Below are 21,012 nucleotides of genomic sequence, written 5' to 3' on the forward strand. Positions count from 1 at the left end.
ATCTAACCAAACCAATGGCTTTTGGCTTAGGACGACGAGCGTTTGATTTGTCAAAACAAACATACGATCCTTTAAACATAACATGCAGTAAACGAAAAAATAACAAAATATATTTCTTATTAGTTTAACTGGTAGATACTTTTAGAAAAAAAAAGGAATTTTATTTTACAAATGGCTATTTGTTTTTATGTATTTCCACCTGATGAAATTGTGATTAATTACGTAAATCTGGTAGACTGCTCATGGATTAACAATTATTTAACAACGTTTCATAGATTTTTTTCACTTTTAAATAGTTTTTTTAACTGAATATTTTATTTTTTTAAAAAGTATCATTATACAATGGCAGATTCTAGACATTTTTTCTCTCCCAAATTAACAGCTGTGGAGAATTTAGTGAGCTACTTAACACAAAGACAGACGCGAAGCCATGTGGAACATAATTAAGTTAATTATGCATCGAAGTTGCCAGGTACAGGAGGAGTTAACAAAAATATATCACAGTTACAATAAAATAAATAAACAAATAATAATTCTAAGTTAAATAAAAGAAGTTGGCGAGAAAGAACTATATTTCAATGAATTTGATGTGTGAAACGGCATTTAATTTAATTAACTTCAAGTTAATTAAAAAAGGTGCCGTATCATCCATCAAATTTGTTGAAATATAGTTTTTTCTCGTTAATTAACATTTTAACTTGTGTGGAGAAAATTAGCCCAACTTTGAAACGACATTTTGCTTATAACGATGCTGACGTCGTAGATCATATGTGTGAGTATCAGTGATCTTTTCCTTCTTGCAGTGCAAATATCCAATTGTCTGATATAAAAGCTAATTTAAAATAGTTAATGATAAAACGATGAAAAATGCCATCCTCCTCTATAAATATTATCAAAATAAAGCTGACTTTTATAGGTTAATACGTTTACAATTGTCTTTTTATACTTTAGTTATGAAATTGAATTTCCGTCGAAAAAATGTTGATCGTATAGGGTTCTGGAGTCGAAAAAAATTTGGGAATCACAGTACCATATAACACTAAAAATGTCAAAGATAAATCGTTACACATCGAATTAATTTCATTTATCTCATTAACCCTAGCTTCACTAAGTCATGGTTTTAGTCATGGTTTCTCTCTCCACAATGATAAGTCAAGAGGCTGTATTTTTTGGCATGCTGTAACAGGATTACTGAAAATAGAATAGACAAATTAATTAGTTTCTCAGCAACTATAACTAATGACATTTGCAAGATAATTGTTTGTAGTTTTCAGTTCTAGTACTAAATTTCAAAAATACAGTTGAAAATAACTTTCACTAACAAGATATTTAAAGCCGTGGTGGCTTCTGGGATAGAGCACTCACCTCCCAATGAGGTATCGGATTCGAATCCCAACGATGACTGGTCACAAAATCCGTACACGCCTAACACCCACTACAGTGCTAACATAAAATATTCTCATTGGATGGGGGATCACGTGTTAAAGTTCCCTTGCCTTCAAGCTAACATGGGAGGTTATCCTCCCATGTAACTCAAATGCTGGTTAGCTCAATCAAATAGACCTCCACGCAGGTAAGTTTATCCCAATATTTGATGCAAGAGTTCCATTGTCTTTTGGATTGGGTTCAAAAATACAAGGGTACGGAGTTTAACATTTATGAACTCTGAATTGCGTCGGCTGATAAATAATAGATATGTAATATAAAATGAAATAACAAGAAATTGAAAATATTTAAGCTTATAAATAATAATGCATATAAAAAATAAAATTCCTGTTAATATATGTAAGTTTTTCTAGTTTATATATGTAAGCTTGTTTAACTTACTTTTTCCCAGGTACAGCAAATGGGTGTCTACGAACTTCATCATAGCTTGTAGTGTCGCAAAGCCAGCGTGCCACTGAGAAAGATTTAATAGTTTCCAGTTGATCTGAAAAATATTTGAAATGAATTTACCTTTAAGAAATTAAATTATATACCGTAAATTTTGCCCCCTCTTTGTTATATTTAGGAAATTTAAATCAGTAATTAGTATTAACCTCTTCCGATTATTATTTTTCGCAAGTGCGTCGTTTAAATTAATAATAATACATTTATTTTAAGTCATATTGACCAATGGAAAAAAAGGATAGCGATAGTTCAATGTAACTTCTGTTTGTCCCCTGCACTTTGCTTCTTTGAAATATCATGTTTTATATATTTAGCCAGAGCCGTGAGGGCTCAGAGGACAGGGATAAATGAGGGCCCTATGAAACGGCTCAGGTACGAATCCTAGCGATGGCAGGTTGAAATGACCCATCACCTCCAAATCAAAAGGCCTCCACACGGTTTCTTTTAACCAGTTATGCGCATGAACCCAAATTCTACTTTAAAAGAAATTGAGAGAAATTTATCATATATATTTGAGAACTGAATCTGTAGTGGTAGTAAATAAGACAAACCAATAATATTCAGAATTTAAACAAATTTTTAGACTTATAATTTCCACCACTTTCTTATTTCTTTTAGATTTTCTATTAAATGGCTCTTCCGTTAACTGGTTTACCTTCATAGTGGTCTGATTGGACTACCTTATAAGAAACCGTGTGGAGGCTTTCAGTTATAGGAGGCGTTGACCGACCAGAATGCTGATGTAAAATATCCCCAGTGGTTGACTGATCATGGGTTAGAGTCCCCTTGCTGTCGAGCTAACCGTAGGAGGTTTGGTGGTTTTTCTCTCCATTTGAGGTGAATGGGGATTAGATCCATCAAATAGCCCTCCTTGAAGGCTAGTTTCTCCCAAAGCTTGATACAATACATCCCTTTGTGTTATAGTCAGGGATCAAAATTACACGGCTATGGATTTGAACATTGGTTGCCTTCAATTCAGAACTGAATCGGTTTTCAAGGCCGGTTATAAATATATTTGGTCAAGTTTCAGAGAGCAAGTAAAAGAGAACACCCGAATATTTTTCGATTTCAATGATCGGATTTTCACGTAGTAGGATTCGCTGATTCAAGAGCATAACTCTATGAGTCACTGAATTTGTGCAGATGATATTTACAGCACAAAAACGTACTTTTTCTGAATAAACGTACTTTTTTACATCGGAATCGCATTCTTTACGCGAATAGTATGGGTTGAGGGGGTAGTCGCAATCAGAAAAATATGTTCCCAATAATTTAGGTAAGAAAATAGTCAACTATTTGGACTTTTTAAAGTCTGTTTTTTTTTAAATGTATTTTGCCTTATATCAGAAACTGACGAAATATATTAAAATATTTTGCCTCAAAGATTAAACGAAATCATCCACAGACTAATGTGAAATATAATATTTTATGATAATTTATTATTTTTTATTACTTAATTTACTTATTGCGGAAAGAAAAATTTGAATTGTATGGCAGGTAAATATTTACACCGAATTTATTGACATTATTTTACATGACAAAATCCAAAATTTCAGTAAAATCAATCGATTTAAAAATAATTTGAAAACTCGTCAATAAGGATTGAATAGAATTTGCATACGATTTTTTTCCCTCTCAAGCTTTTGCTTATGGGTGGTGCAGCTGATTTTCCAAAATAACAAGTGCTATCAGGCACCGCAGGCAAGAGGTTAAAGAGTTCGTGAAACTCAATGTGGAAGACTTTGTGAGATTTCAAAAATGAATAATTGAGGCGGTCACTTTACTATACCTTGAATATTTCAGACAATAAATACTGCATTTTTTGCTGTTTTAGTGAGGTTAATTTCAGGATTATTTTTAAAAAGGGTATTAATAATTTTAAAAAAAAGAATCATAGTTTTCTAAAGTAAAAGCATAAAACAACTTCCATTTTTTCCCTTTACCTTTTGTGAAAGGATATCTTCCATTTTCATGTGTATAGAAGAAACTGTCACCAAATTTTAGACGATGAAACTGAATGGCTGATATACACGTAGCAGTAGGGCCTGTCACACCCCCTTCTATCGGTTTCTCCACTGTCATTCCTACCCATAAGTCAATATCCCTTACGTCCCTGATGAAATAAGAAAAAAAAGAGATAGATACAAAAGTTGAGAAACATTCTTAATCAAATAACAATTTAATTAAAGAAATACTACTATAATCAGTACAAACTTGGCTGCATTGAAAAAACTAGACGTGCTTTAAAATTCAGACTTAAGGAACACGATAGATATGTCTGTTATTAAGAATTTTATGAATCTTCAATTGCACATTGTTGGAATCTTGAGCATAAATTCAATTTAGACTACGCTAAAATTACTTCCAATCGAGTCACATCAGCTTATCTTGATGCCCTGGAATCTTGTTTTATTCATATGAATGGTGATTCTCTTGTTAACGACATTAGTTCTTCGGCACCTCTCGGCATAGCGTGTGAAAATACATTTTACCCTGAGTTGTCCGTCTCGGCCACTGTGGTTTTCTTCTTCTGTTTTTCAGCCTTTTTTTCACGTACAGATCGTCGGGCTACGAAGAGGGGGTGCCATCCCCTCTGTAGAGGATCAAAATTGTGATGGCATGTCTTCGGGTCATCCTCAGGGACGTTTCCCAGACTGTCGCCAATAGCCCACTGTGCATCCCTAGTACGACGTAAATGAACTACAACATCATCCTTTTTTTTCTCTCTCGGCTGCAGTGGTTTTTTTAGTTTAATTTTCCATTTTCCTTAGCTTTATTTTTCCATTTTTTGTCGCCAATTTTGCTTTTTTTCTTTCAAATTATTCTTGTTTCTTTTCAACCACGTCTAGCAAGTCTTGAAAATGGGTGCCTATTTTTGAAGCACATCGAAACATGTCGACTGTTGTTTCTTATTTCTTAATTTTGAAACGAATGAAGTTTTAAATCAGGTAATATTCTTAATTAATGCAACAAGTTGCAAAAAGTACTTTCAGATTTTTGAAATGCTACTTTGTATATAAGAGTAAAACGAGGAGTAACGCTTAAGTAACAGATAAAAGTCCCGAGCACAATTCAGTTTTTTAAGTTCATTTATAACATTATTGTCTTTATAATCAAACTATATAAATGAATTATATAAAAAATTAATTATTTAGATATATACGGCAAAATTAACGGTTACTCTGGCAATAAGGTAACGAATGATATTTTTCGTCGAAAATGCAACCTATTTGCATTTATTAAAATATTACTTTTAATAAATATAGAATTATTTTGAATATTCTATAATATTCTGAAGATAACTTAATTTTGTGCTTGTTACTTGAAATGTTTTTATATTTTAGAAATAGATGTTTCAATGTTTACCATATTTTGAGAAAAGATTCAAAGGAAATGCTTTACAATATTAACACTTTTAATCTTTAAAATTTTCTATTTTTTTAAAAAAAGGCTTCGTGATTTAAGAAATGGTTACTCTTAAAATGCCACAACTAGTCACAAGTCAGTCGTAAAATTTACAAATTTTCTCTATATTAAAATATTGTGAAACTTTTCTTAATTTTCTTTTCTTTCACTCAATCGTAATGTCTTCGTTATTTTTTCTCCCAGGAGAGCAACAGTCAAACGTCATCGTCTGCGGTCAGTAAGCGGATGGGTGACTACATTGATCAGCCTGCTTAGGGACCGAAGGTACGTGGTACCGGTCCTTGTTAAACTGATCTACCGTAAAGTGCTCGACTTCAGGTGAGGTCCTCGGGCAACCACTGTGACCATTGTGCAGCTGTAGTGTGATGCAAGTAAAGTACCCATCCACCCATCTGTCGTTCTTGAAACTTAACAACATTTGGAAAGCAATTAAATACATTGCGACTATAAAAAGTATGTTTTAAATCCCCCCCCCTTTGATTGGGATAATATGCTTATTACGTAAATTTTATTTCACGATTGAATACTTGAGTTGTTTCTTTGCCGCATTTGCAGTACTGAACAAACAATATGAGTAATACTGAAGCAATACTGAACTGAACTGAATAGCATTACTGAACACAAGTGATGGAGCAATACTGAACAGAAGTGATGAAGCATTACTGAACACAAATGAATGGAGAAATACTGAACAGAATTGATGGAGCAATACTGAATATGATGCTCCAGTGTAGTATCAAACCTTGCGTGATTTTTATTTGCGAACTGTTAAAGTCACTTTTTGTTTTTTACTGACATAAGTATTTTCTTCTTAAGTGTGCTTAAAGTGTCCCTATATCAACAATCACATTTGAGGGTAAAAAACAAAAATCTTACGTGTATATTTTCTTCAGAAACTCGACACTATCTTGTGACATTCTGTTTAAGAGATCAGAAAATGTTTCGATCCTGGTTTTCCCCTCTGAGCACTTCTCAACCACGTCGGTGTAGCTTGAGAGTCCATGATCTCGCCCTCTTTGGATGTTGATAGCAGCGATATCAACTCCGAAAGATGCTTTGGGTGGTCTATAAGTGGAAAAAAAATTCTAATTGACAGTATAGTATTTTCGGTTAAAAACATTAGAAAAACAAAGAAAAAAGATGATGCAAAACGATGATTCCTACATTAACGATCTTAATACGAACACAAGGTTCATATGGTCCTTAAAAATTTAAAAAAGAAAAAAGGTACACTTCAAAAAACTGTATTCTCGACTACTCTTAATATTTTAAAAAAAAAATTAACTAGTTTCGAACTTCAGAGTTTAGTTTTTTTAATTTTAAAGTGCGTAGAAATAAAAGAAATTTGTAATTTTTTTCTTAAAATTGAAATATCGAAAGTACTTTTAAAAATTTTAAACCCATATAAACCCTGAAATACATTGATTTTGGCACGAAAGTTTTCCTAATTGCAATGAAAAGATATTATTTTTTTTTTTAGATTTTACACAATATTACTGTAAAAGTCCGAAGTCGAGCGAATCCTAGGCTTTACTTCTAACTTTAGGATTTACCAAAACTGCTTTAGGATTTACCGAAATATACTTTTCATACGACTTCATTTCGGACATTTACATAGCCTATGCGGTTAAACTGAGAGTTACCAACACCTTCCGGTATGACACCAAAACGAGGAATTATTTATGATTGAATTTTTAATTCTCATATATATTGTGTACTGATTCATTATAGGGGACAAAAACATCGCCAACTCTAGGCCAGCAAATTTGTGACCATAAAGGTAACCCATCCCCTATACAAGGCAATGTCACTCTAAAAAAACAACCAGTATATGTATAGTATACCAATCAGTTACACTTAAGTTATATCAACATTCATCATCGGGTATACTGGACCGTGGCACTTAACCTTAAAAAAACAATTTAGAGTATTCATGGCAGTGGCACTTAGCCTTAAAAAATGTCGTCAGTGCAGGTTGAACCAAAAAATGGCACTCACATCCCATTATTAATCTGTTTATTAAAAATAATTAACAACGATTATTGTTGATTGATTATTATGCTTGGTGTTGGATTTGGCGAAAAAAATTTAACCATCGTAACGGCTTTTAACTCAAAAGAACCGTATATATAGTACACAGTGTGTCTTAAAAAGTTTAAAACACACTTTAAAATTTTTAATTGAAAATATATAAATTGATTTAATTAAAAATATAGATGATTTGAGATTGTGCCAATGAAACTGTCTTACAATTATTTTTCAAAAAGTTACATGAAATTAAGGACAAAGAAAACAATATAATATTTAATTCCATTTCACGAAAGGTGATTCCATGTGAAAAAGCTGAACTAAGACACAATTTTCTCGATAACCACATAAGGGATTTCAATGTTTCTTAAAAATAAATTTGGCAACAGTAAAACAGAATCTCTCGCATCTGGCTTTTACCAAAATGAATTGATAATTCCTAATTTTTAACGTAAAGGATTGATCTTTTACCTATCCAATCTGGTAAATCCTAGGTTTTACCTTTAAAACCTTCGGGCTTTTACAGTAATATCAATCCTGGAATCCTAGCTTTTCGAATTATTTGAATCCGTTCAAAAATTACGATTCATTTAAGCATAGTCTGTTTAATTTCGAAAGCGTTAAAATCTACATTAAACAAACACTTAAACCCCATACATTTTTCTATAATGTGCAAAACTAGAAATTCCTTGGTTTATTTCAACATTAATGGATTTTAAGGGGAATTAATTAATACTAAAATAATATGAAATACAAGAAAGGTTAGAGCTGTGAAAACTGCTTTTGTACCTGTTTAGAACATTGGAACAAGAAAGAATCCATCTTTTATAAAGGGAATTTTTTACCTGTGCAAGTAGTCAGTGACATCAACCTTCACAAAACGGTCATACTTTTCAGATGGGGCTTCACACGATCCAGTGATGTAGGCGTCCAACTGTCCATTATAAACTGGACAGAAGTAAGAGTATGTAAGGCTCATTCTTATCTCCGGATAATGTGTGCTCACAGCTTTTGGCAACATGCTATGCAACCGAAAGGATGCAGTATTGAACTCAATGAACAGGAAAGGTCTAGTTTTTTCATCATACAAAGAAACTGCATCCACCGATAGATTGTATTTCTTCATACTTTCTGGTCCTACTAGCCATGGTAGATATTCTTGGTAGACTATATTTTGCTGAAGAGCAACGACTATTCTCCTGTTAAAAAAGCAAGCAATAAAGCTTTCAGATCCAAAAAGCTGATTAAAAAAATCTTTTATAAACATAAGCATTAGAATATTCTTTTGTTGATCGAAAAAATGATATTTTAAAGACAGCCGATCGGCCTGTGTATGGGGCAGGGAACTGCTCCTGGGTCAGAAGGGTTCTGGGTTCGGATCCAGGGCAAGGCATGGATGTTCTTTCCTTCTCTGTACTATCTGTCCTCACTGTGGGTGCGACGTTGGCCCACCTAATATGGTGCCCCTGAAAGAGAGGTCAACAAAATCGCCCTGTATATGCCTGAATTGACGGATGATAACACAGGTGGGCATTGGAAAAAAATATTTTAAAGACATAAACATGTATTCCCAGCTTTAAGAATGACGACTATTATCCAGTTGTTGGAAAAGAAAAACAGATTTTAGAGCTTTTAGCATGCATTGCAAGATTTTAGAGCAAATACTCTTTCGTTGATTAATAAAAATAACGGATATTAGAGTTATAAACATACATTCTCCGGTTTTAGAAACTCCGAATATTCTCGTGTTGATTGTAGAAATCCAAATTTGAGGATTATAAACACAGATTCTCTGCCTTACAAACAACAGTTCTTTGAAAAAGATCTAAACAATTTTTTAAAGCCGTAAGAATATATAGAAGCATTGAATTAGAGTGATAAGATTTAGAGTAACGACTATATTCTTGTTGATTTTATAAAGCAAAACAGGTTATAGAATTATAAGCATAATTTTTTATTATATATATGATTTTTACAAACAACTAATGTATTCTTGATTAAAAAGAATCTAAACTTTGTTTAGAGCTATAAAGATATAGAACCATTAAGATAGAGCTATAAGTTTTAGAATAACTTCTGTTCTCCTGTTGTACAATAATGTACAACAGTTTTTAAACTCTCAAACATAAAATTTAAGCTTTTTAGGCAAACATTATTCTTCGTTTTATCGAAAAAAATTAATTAATAAAATCCTAAAGCTATCAACGTACATTCGAAAATTTTAGAGCAGCGACTTAGTTCCTTTTGTCAAAAAAAAAAAAAAACATGTTAAGGATCATTTAAAAACAAGCTAACATGTTACTACATGTTCCTGTTTCTTAAAGGCAAGCATTATTTTTCATTTTATTGAGAAAATTTTTTTTTAAAAAAAAGAGAAGATTCTAAGGCCATGAACGTACTTTCATAACTTTTAGAGCAACGCCTGCTTACTTTCGTAATTAAAAAAAGAAAGAAAATATTTTTAAATTCAGGATTTCCGCGATTTTCCTAAAAGCAAGACAAAGGAATTGAAAAAAAAACTTAACATCCATAAATGTAAACATAATCAGATTTTGGAGGAATGAATACTTTAGATTAATCTTTTTAAAACAAAAATAAACTAACTCTGGTGTTGGAGCTATTTTAAACTAATAGCTTGTGCTTCATTTTCCCCATTCGTCTCAGTTATTATGAAACAAACTTTTAAAATTTTTTTTTGTTTTGAAAACGTTTACAAACTTATGGGGAGGTAAAGAACATCATAAGGACTGGAAATTGAATAGCAATTCATAAACGATACGCAGTGATGCCAACTGCTCCGCTATCTGCAAAAGTTTTAATAAATTGGTAGCGATATAAATAGAAAAACTTGTAGAGTAAGGATAATTACGCTTGCTTTTTACTACTGTTGCCACAAGATACCAGCAATAAAGGTGCATTTCATATGATAATTTGAATTCTTGATATTTAGTGTTTGAAAAATTACTTTAAGCCTAAAATATTAAATTAAAAATAACTTTAGTTTAGTTGCTACTAGAAACTATCGTCTTACAAAGAGGAACAAGTTGGCATCGCTGGATACGCCATTAGAGGCGCTTCCCCTGTTATGAACCTCCTGGTGGGGTCGCAATTGAATCGATACCTTCACTTCAATTATCCAAATGACTTGTATTTTAACCCATTAATTCCTACATAGCAAACTTAAGGACTGTGACTATCCCTTGTGCTCTGTCAACGCTTCATAAAAGCTTCTATAACTGAAAGCCTCTACACGGTTTTTTATAGGTAGTCCGATCAGACCATTGTGAAGGATATCCACTTTCCGAACGAGTCATTTAATACAAAATTTAGTTAAAATAAGAAAGTGGTAGCAAATATATGATTAAAAATTTGTTTTATTTATGAATATTATTGGCTTGCCTTAGTCACTTGTCAACCACTACAGATTCAATTCTCAAATATATATGATACATTTCTCTTAATTACTTTTATAAAAGGTTTTGGGTTCACGCGCACAACTGGTTCACTTTTTAAGCAATCTGCGCGGACTACTTATAAAAGACCGTGTGGAGGCTTTTTGATGTAGGAGGTGATGGCTCTGTACACTATATCCTCTGGAAGTACTATATCGTTTCATTTAATTTGCACTTTATTTATTACAGCCTTCATTTTCTTGGCTACAACAACAGTTAAAGTTTCATGGGCTGAAAAGAGTGTTAACACAAGCGTTTAATGCTTACCTGGTTTCCTGATAGAGTGTTTCATTATCCCAATGAGGATTCAAGCCAAACAACTTGTCATGTATAGTATTGTGTAAACGGACCAATAGAGTCTGCACACAGATTACCATTGTATGCTGGTTTACTCGTTCGTCACCTATTTAACGAACAATACGAGAAGATTAATTTTAAACTGAAAAGTTTTATCAATGAAGTAAATCAATGAATTACTGTCTATCTGCAGAAGTGATTTTTCGTACCATCCCGCTGTAACTTTTGAGTGTATCTTGTGACCTCTAATTTGTGTTATCTGTTCTTCTACTTGATAAGGGTTTATAAGCCATCTTAGCAATGAGCACACAAGTTTTCACGAAATTCATGTAAAATAATGTTTTTCTCTGTTTTTGTTACAGATATTCTTAAAATATTTTTAAATGCGCTGCATTAGAAACAAAAATAGGAACAAGAGCCGAATTGGAACAGGAAAGTTTTATCGTGGCAAAGGAAATTTTTTTTGTTTCGTCTTTACTTAAAGGAAAAAAAACACAAATTTTTTAATCTCAGATATTTTATGTATACACAGACCTGCCAACTACTACGCTTTTTGAAAATTTTATTTTCAAAAAGCGTATTATTTTTAATTATTGCACATTGAAAAATGAAAGATCTCAGAATTTTCGGTAATTTTGCCAACATTTTTAAGCCTCTCTAAGAAACAGCTGGAACAAAGTGGCGTTGCATATGAATTTTCAAATCAGTTATCTGCAGTGGTGTGGAAAGTATGTTCAAATGAAAAAAAAAAAACATAATACCTTTAAACATAAACATAGCTACCACTAAAATAACTTTTACAATAGGCATAGAAAAGTTGGCAGCCCTGTATACGTTTTAAACAAAAATTATAAACCTGCCACTTATATTGAATCTTGTAATAAAAATATTTTACTTCCAACATTTTTGCTATAACAAAAAGATTGTTACTCATACTACTACTTCTTATTAACAATTAGAAATATCTACTTATTTGTCAGATATTTTTAAAGTTAAAAGTGGCTATAATTGAATAAAAATAAGTGGCAGTAACAGCTAATTTACTTTTCTGAACAAGAAATTAAAAATTTAATGTTTGTTCTTCCCTATTTAATGATTTCAAGATTAAAAGAATCTCTCCTATAAGTAAAGTTAGTGTTTGAGATAGATATCGAAATAATAGTCCGGGACCTGTTGTAATTCCTTTTTTTTTGGTGGGGGGGAAGGGCGTTGAATGGCTGGAGATGAAAACTCTACGGAATCCTGTGAGGGATTTTAACCCTTTTGAAGGCTGTGGCAAGTATACTTAATACCACGTTTTACCACTTTTAATTTAGGTTTCCATTTTTCAATAACTTCAGCTTTCTTGAAGTGAGTTTGAATAAAATTGGTAACCATTTGTCACTTTTAAAAAACGTATAAAAGTTATAAAATACATAATTCCTTTTGAAGTTTGTCGCATTTAAGGAATTTATTTTATAAATGAAAGAAAATAAAAGTCAGTAAATTCCTAATAGGTCATGTTAAATATATTTCCCACCAAAAAAATGGCATTTTTATAAACTAAATGAGTTATTTTTTATATGTATCAATTACTGTTCTTAAAACAATTTCAATTCCAAAAATACTTTAATTTACCTTTACTAGAAATAAAGTGCCCGTTAAAGGGTTAACCGGAGGAGGTTAAAGGTTTAAAAAGGGGAGTTAAATTTAAATGCTGATATTTAAACAAATGAGGTATTGTTTTTTATGCAATTTTCTATGAATCAAAAACAAACTCGAAACGATAAGATTAATAGTTTAGAAATTATAAAGGTTTTGTGTACAAAACTTTCGCTGAAAAAAAATTTTTTTTGACAAAGTATAAAGGTTGTCGCAATCTGGGAATTATGGTCCCAATAATTTGATCAGAAGAGCGGTCCAAAGTTTTGAACCCTTAATGTTAATTTTATATTTTGCATTTATCATTATATCTCGAGAACTTTTTAAGCGAATTTATAAAGTTTTGCCGACAATTCTAAAATTCGTTTATCCAAAGGTAGTTCTATGCCAAGAGTAACATTTGGTTTATTAATTTTCGTTATTTAATTTATTAATGGTCAAAAAAATTTAAGTTTTAAAGTATAGAATTCTTTGTATCATTTTTAAGAATATAGTTTTACTTGACAAAATACAAAATTTGAGCAAAATCAGTTAAATAGTCCCTGAGAAATCGATTTTCAAATATATGACTTTTTTGAAATTCAATTTCTCAGGAACTATTCGATTTTGCTGAAATTTTGAATTTTGCCATGCAAAACTATGTTTTTCAAAATTATGATAGAAATTCTATACCTTACAATTCAAAATTTTCCATACCATTATTAAATAAAGTAATGAAAATTAATAAGTATTATTTACCAAAAGTTATTTTTTGCATCGAATTATCTTTGGATAAAGGAATTTTATAATTATGTGCAAAATGTTTTCGATTCGCTTGAAAAGTTCTCGAGCTATAGCGAAATACCTAAAAAGTAAAATTTGCAATAAGGGGTCCAAACTTTGGACCGCTCTCTTGACTAAACTATTGGAACCACATTTCCCTGATTGTGGCTACCCCCTATAGTTTGGGGGCCTGAAATCCGAATCCGTCTAAAAAAAGTAAAGCATCTTCTGCACTAATTAATTTCTGCACTAATTAATTAGGATATTTGAAGTCTCCCCGTTGAACGATTAATATTGAGTACTAAAAAGTGACGATTCGATGATAAGATCAAAATTTATTTAAGGTGATCTGTTTTTCATTTTGCACACAGTACGTATCACAGCATATACAGTGCCTTGAGAGGTGGAATTAAAATAAGATTTCGTGTTGTTCCAACTCAATGGATTTAATTCTACCTCTGCTTTGTTTAGAAAAGGGGAGGCTTTCAAACAACTACCGAAGGATACAAAGTTTTTGAAAGCAGAGGAATGTCTTTAATTGTGTTTTTTCTACCAGCTGGAGAAAATTTTTCTTTGCTAAGTATGCGATAAAACGACAACCGGATGCAGTGATGTATCTTTCTTTATCCTTATTGTATCTTTCTTTATCGTATCCTTGGATGTATCTTTGTGATTTCTTCGTTTAAATTGTGATACCTGTTATTAATTAATTTAAATTGTGATAATTTGATAAGAGTTAATAAGTTGTCTTTTGCTATGAGCACACAAGACTGTATCCGTACAGATGAATAGCAGGAAGGTAAATTTGATTAAATAATGAATGATTAACAGGTGGTACCTTACAATAGGTTTTGATTCCATTTATTACATGGAATGTACTCGGTTCTATAAAATTGAGAAACAGATGTGTAAATGCAGGTAGCTGTGTTAAAAATAAATATTCTCTACATACCTGATAAGAAACACTTTTCAATTTCATTGGCAGGACAAAACAGGGTTTTGTTGCTGGAAGCATGTGGCAGTATTTCCCCGAAAGGAGTTTGACGAGTATTTAGTCTACCTGCAGAATATTGAATGCATACATTATTGCAAGAAATGATAAAATCTCTATAGTAAAGATGAAATAACAAATTGTCTGTGTGTTTTTGTGTCGATCTGAAGGCATATGGTGGCGCTTTCACTATGGTGTTTCTGTGACGTTGAAATCTTACGCTCATGGTCGCAAGTCCTAAAGAAATAAAAAGGGTGTTTTTACTTCATAATATGTGAGTAGAGCTGAGGTGGCTCAGGGAATAGAGCGGTCGCCTTTGAATGAGGTGAGCCAGGATCGAATCCCAGCTATAGCTGGTAGACACGAATTTCACACCCGGCTCGCATCGACGAAAGTGCTGACGTAAAATATTCTCAGTGGTAGACGGATCAGGTATTAGAGTACCCTTGCCCGCCAGGTTGACCGTGTGAGGTTTCCGTGGTTTTCCCTTTCACGTAACCAAAATGCGGATTAATTCCAACAAAAATTCCTCCGCGAAGACTAATTTTTTCCAAAACTTGATCGAGGAGTTCTCTTGTCTTCTGCATTGGGTTCAAAATTGCAAGGATACGCAGTTGAACATCAGTAGTTGTAAACCCAAAAGCTGGGTAGGCAGTTCATCGACGGTTATAAAAATAATATGTGAATGATATGAGGAGCAGAAATCTATTTATAAATGTCTCTAATAATGTGACAGATAATATCTGCCCTACACAACAAATCTATATTAACTGTAACCATTTGTCAACTCGGCATGGAGGTTTCTTTTCATTCAGTTAAGACATTAAATATTTATGAGAACGACAAGTGAAAGATTATCTCAGCAAAACAAAGTGGATGAATAAAATTTTTATAAAAAAAATGATGGAATATTGATGGTTCTTAAGGTGGAGAAAGAAGCAAGATGAAGTTGAAAAGAAATGAATACATTTTCTCGGAAAGAGCCTGACAACATTGTAGTTAGAGAAAAAAGTGAAGCGAAGAAGAGTTACAAGTATTTAACTTTCTTAAAGTTCTCTATGCTTTGTTTTAATATGGTTGCCCCTGTTTATGATACATGCTTGCTGTTACCTATTTGTTTGCTTTCTGGAATCAAACTGTGACATCAGTTAGATTTCTGAAACCTTTCGATAAGCAAACATTTGAACAATTATGCAATTGTATTTATGCGTAATTGTACAATTGTAATTATGAAATTGCGCTTGAAGTCTAGCACTTTAGGATAGAACAGCTTAACAAACAACAATACCGTGGATCCTCGGCCCGTACGCAGACTGATCAAATTTGTCACTTACCCGCAGCCAGGGAATCGTGTCTTTGCGATAAATTCATAAATTCACAGTGGGATCCGTGTTCGGGAACCGAAACATACTGAATTTCTATCTTTCAGGACATTAATTTATTAACAGCATTGTCGAAGTTCTGGCAATCCGCAATTCCTGTTTATATAAGTTCACGAACACCACGATATCTAACTATTTCTCAATGATCGTAATTTATGATAGTAGTTGAATTGTTATATTGAGAAGCTGAATATTAATGTATTAATGAAACAGTTTTCTGCGTCTAGTTTTTCCAGTGTATATTCAACCCCTGAATATTTTTTTATTTGTTAAAAAAAGTCTTAACTATTTAAACATCATACTTACCCGAGGAATCGTTTGCTCTCATTTGTTGAGCTTCTTTATCATTACTTCCGTAGATAAGAGAAACATCCAGGAAGGCAGTCTTTTTATTCATCTGCTGCCTTTTATCTGTGAAGTTCAATTATAAATTCAATATCAAGAGTTACCGATGTGATTAATTTACTTCGGTTGGTAGTAATTTCCATTTTTATTATACCACTAAAATATTGCTACGAATTTGCAAAAATATGCAAAATTTCGAAAATATTCTCGTGTTATGTAGCTAAATTTCGCAGGCAGACCCTTAATAAACAGTTTAATTAGAAAATTTGAAAGAAAGTCTCAGAATTCTAACCTAATTTAGGGTGAGAATAAAGCCAACGAATTTCTTGTGGAAAACTCGGTTTGGCGACACTTTTGGATACTTAGCTTTAATCTTGGTGATTTGGCTATACTTTTCTACCATTTTGGCGACAAACTGATAGTTCGGGAAAATACGAGTATTGAAGGAACATGACTAGTATTTAACAGGGCTGAGTATTTACGTAGTTATACGAGAATCGTCTAGAATCATGTCAAAAATTCCGGGTTTTCCTCGCCAAACTTTTATAAATAGGGGTAAGTCAGTAAAGTAGTAATAGAGTATTAGTCTGTTCATAACTGCAATAATTTTTCTATTTGCGAGTCTCTTTTGAATTCATTGATCCGTCAAAAGTTGTAAAGCCTGTCTGCTAAGCTGGTGTCTGAGCTGTAATTGAGTGCTAGAAAAACTGTATTTTCTTAAAGTTTCTACTAATATAATTTTAGAGTCTTAAGGACTGTTTGATTCATTTCAATCTAAATCAAAATGAATCCTTGTGGTTGGTGCAAAATTTAGAATTATACTTTCTTTACAAAATAGCACACAGTGATGGTCGCAAATGTATCAAATGTCTTTTTCTCTATATCACATTTTGTGGGAACCCTATTATGCAAGACTAATGTGATATATGTTCCTTCCCCTAAAGAACAATTTTTTTTTGCATTTTCTGCACTTAACGTTTCCAGCGAATTTTTATTATTTAACGAGCAAAATAGTTAAAATAAGAATTCTACACCTAGTTGACCTACTTGAGGGAAGGTAAAAATCTATCACCTCAGTAATTACATTAGATACCTACATCAATATATTAGGATTATTAGATATAAATTATTACAAGGAAAAGTAGTACGTCAATAATAGTTTGACAATTTTTTCGTCTACCAAAATGAAAAGGTATTTAAAGACAATTGAAACAATCATCCTTAGATATAAACGGCTCTTTTTTTAAAATCCCATTAACTACCGTTTTTCTAACGTTCAGAGGTTTTGGCGTTAAATTCTTCTTTAGAAGGAGTAGGGTTTTACTCTCAGTTTCGGATTGAAGTCCTGATAGCCTAGGAATTATAGGCGGCCCATGCACAATTGTGCCTGAAAAAAAACTTATTACCTCTATAACTACATTAGATACCTACATCAGTATGTAATTAGATACCCATTATTACAATGATACTGGTTCACCAATAATAGTCAATGATAGTTCAGGACGGCCAACTTTCTACGCTTTTTGGAAAAATTTCCTGTAGTGGTAGCTAAGTTTATATTTCAGTGTATAATTCTTTGTTTTGTAAATTTGATTTCAGGTTATTTTCCACACCATGAAAATTATTCAAAACTTCATATAAAACGAAAATTAATCTTCAACTCTCTTATGGGGATAACGTTTGAAAAAAATCGCCAAATTTTCTGAAATCTTTAGCTTTTAATTAACCCTTTAACACACAGATTTTTTGAAAAAAAACCAGCCCCCCCCCAAAAAATTTTTATGTAAAAAAAGAACCCACTTTAGAACATTGTCTTTTCTTTTGTTGGACAATTTTGATATACTGCGTTTTTGTTCCATGGAAAAAGGATATATTCAGAGATGCCAATTGCTCCGGATAATAATTAAAAAAACGGTAAATAACTACAAAGTAAATTTTGCAAATTTTTGACTATTTTTGCTTGCTTTTTAAAAGATATAGCATAACTTAAATACTATAACGTGGTGAATTATATAACCCTACGAATTATTTAGAAATAGTGGTGGATAAAAATCTGCTAAATTGAATTTATTAAACCAATAATCACAATTGATAAACTACCACTTTAAAATATATATTTGCTGTCCGGAGCAAGTTGGCATCACTGTAACATTTTATTCTTGAATAAATAAGTGTTATAGCTTACAATCCAATGTAAATGATAAATATCAATGGAAGGATTTTTTTTCGTAGTTTTCATATTGTTATTTTCAATTCTCGATTATATTCGAGTGTGAAAAATTATAGCAGCATAAAATACAACGCCGCTCGAATTATCTCGAGTGTGCACAGTTTGCCATGTTTAGCGAGCTCGAATTTACTCGAGCGCACAAGTTAAGGGGTTAATTGTCTACCATTGTCGGGAATTTTGCAAAAAGCATAGTAGCTGGCAGCTCAAAAAAAAGGTTGTAGTAAAAGGTTATTGGGCATTTGGCACAATTGTGTCTATAGCAAAAGGTAATTAGGCATTTGGCATAATTGTATAGCAAAAGGCTATTAGACATTCAGCATAATTGTATCAATAGCAAAAGGTTATTAGGTATTCTGCATGATTGTATCTTTAACAAAAACATTATACTTACCAAAATTGCATTGCGGATAAGGAGCTGTTCTTGCAAATGGTATGCATGACAAATTAAACTGGTTGTAGAAAGGATCGTCAGGACTAACTTCAATATCGATGCAGTTGGGATCAGGATTTTCTACACAGCAAGGTATTATGGTTCCATTTCCTGAAAGAAGTAAAACAATATTAATAAAAAAAATTTCCTAGAACAAACTATATTAAATGTTTTTCAAGTAACTTTATAAAAAATATAATCAATGTAATTGTACCGATTAACCGGTTAACGCTCAGCGTCATATATTTAGGGCAGTTCCTTTTTTCAAAGACATTCATTGCGATGGGAAACTTTTTTCAGCATTTTCATTTATCTGGGTGAATTAAAAGATTCCCAGATACCATGATGATTTATTATTTCTGATTAGATCTAGAAATTTAAGGAGCACTTTTTGATCTATCAGATCTAGAAATTTAAGGAGCAAGCACTTTTTGATCTCTCAAAGACTTTTTGAATACCCTAACGGCAGAAAAACCAATTAATTTCGATAATATATTATACCACTTTTTCCATAAAACCTTTGTTTGCATCATTTCAATATATAAATTCGGGACAAAACGGGTTAATTTTTAAAAGTAACTGCATAGGTGCCAACTGTAAAGCAAGTTGCCTGAAAAGATGCCACCTAGCTCCTTCTTTGTAAAGAAATATTTCCTAGTGGTAACGAAATCTATGTTATTTTTCTAGTTCGGTATTTTTCATTTTAAGTGATTTGTCCAACACTACATATTGAAAATTCAAAGAACCATATCAAATGCAACTTCAGAGATGATTAACTGCTGGTGTACTGAAATTTCGGTGTGATCCCGATAGTTGCCTTTGATGTCGCCCATTTGATGTTCCTGAGGAGGAAACAATTTTGATGTTTTGAGTTATTGATGTTTAATCCTTTTGGTGAGTAGTTCTTAATGATTCTCTCGCAATTATGTCTGGACGTGGCAAAGTTTGAAGCTCGTAGTTTAAAGTAAAGTACAAAAATTAAGTTTAAGCTTATTCAATTCAATTTTTAAAGTACTGCAAAATGAGTCTTCGACGTTGCGGACGTGGTGGAAAGACAAGCACACCTACCGGGCGACAAAAGACTCTACGACGGATGAGGAACCCACAGAATTCGACAACAAAATCAAATCACGCAGTATGGCTACATATCTTCATCATGGACGTGGCGGAAAACGGCAAACCGAAAAAACATTACGAGAACCAACGGTAAATTTGGAAAGCATGAGTCCAGGTGAACGAATGTTACATGAAGAATGGATGGAAATGATAAGGATGACCAACGAACAAATTGAAACAACAGCGAAAGTGCTCCAGAATTGCTCGCAACTCAAAACTCAACTTATGGAAACTCAAGATGCAGGCCAAAATTTAGAACAGAAAAGCGAAATGACAACCTACACAGAAAATACAGCTAAAAATAATGCAGAGCCCCCTCCAAAAAAGCGGAAAAAGAAAAAGAAAAATAACGTTGAAAAATCTGAAGAAAATTCCTTCATAACTACAAATAGCAGCCCTCCATTTCTACTAGATGTCGCCACTTCCTTGCAACTTTCTAAAACCAATGTAGATCCTGACTTAGCCCAACCCAAGGAGGATTACCATGCAACTGCAGTTCCACCCACAACTCCAGAAATCGATCTACCAATCATGCACATTAAAGCTCTAGTCCGTGGACTTCCAGTTGGCACCAATGCAGAACATATCTCCCTTGAATTGGCCAAAACAGGCATTATAACACAAAAAGTCATACAGTTTAAGAGAAAAGTGGCGAGGCCTATCGGCTCATCCCACTTTTTCTCACAATATTGATCAAAACAGACCAAAATCAGCAAATCTACTCAGTTACCAATATTTGTGACCTTCCCGTAAAAATTGAAAGATTCCGTGGCGGGAATAGCCTAATCCAATGTTACAACTGCCAAAATTTCGGCCACTCACAGCGAACGTGCAAATCTCTACCAAGATGTCTTAAATGTGCCGCCGACCATCGTTCTTTTCAGTGCCATAAAGACAAAACTACACCACCCAAATGCTGCAACTGTGGTGAGGAACACACCGCCAACTTCACGGGATGCAGCATCCGTCCCCCCAGGAAGGACTCTCGAGCAACTCCAACTATAACTCTACCAACAACGGCA

The 21,012-nt window shown here is 32.8% G+C and overlaps 1 protein-coding gene across 1 annotated transcript in view; it reads right to left on the reverse strand.

Annotated features, from left to right (window-relative positions):
• Window positions 1-432: 432 nt before the first annotated feature.
• Window positions 433-21,012, reverse strand: part of LOC107442805 (salivary peroxidase/catechol oxidase) — a 40,397-nt gene continuing 19,817 nt past the window's right edge. The window contains exons 6-14 of the mRNA XM_071185732.1: window positions 18,836-18,985; window positions 16,176-16,280; window positions 14,449-14,556; window positions 11,064-11,199; window positions 8,190-8,543; window positions 6,193-6,381; window positions 3,834-4,003; window positions 1,828-1,930; window positions 433-1,191 (exon numbers count right to left, since the gene is read on the reverse strand). Coding sequence (XP_071041833.1) covers window positions 1,125-1,191; window positions 1,828-1,930; window positions 3,834-4,003; window positions 6,193-6,381; window positions 8,190-8,543; window positions 11,064-11,199; window positions 14,449-14,556; window positions 16,176-16,280; window positions 18,836-18,985 — 1,382 coding nt within the window. The 3' untranslated portion in view covers window positions 433-1,124. The remainder of the gene's footprint in view (window positions 1,192-1,827; window positions 1,931-3,833; window positions 4,004-6,192; window positions 6,382-8,189; window positions 8,544-11,063; window positions 11,200-14,448; window positions 14,557-16,175; window positions 16,281-18,835; window positions 18,986-21,012) is intronic.

Source organism: Parasteatoda tepidariorum, chromosome 9 (genome assembly GCF_043381705.1).
Source record: "Parasteatoda tepidariorum isolate YZ-2023 chromosome 9, CAS_Ptep_4.0, whole genome shotgun sequence".
NCBI lineage: Eukaryota > Metazoa > Arthropoda > Arachnida > Araneae > Theridiidae > Parasteatoda > Parasteatoda tepidariorum.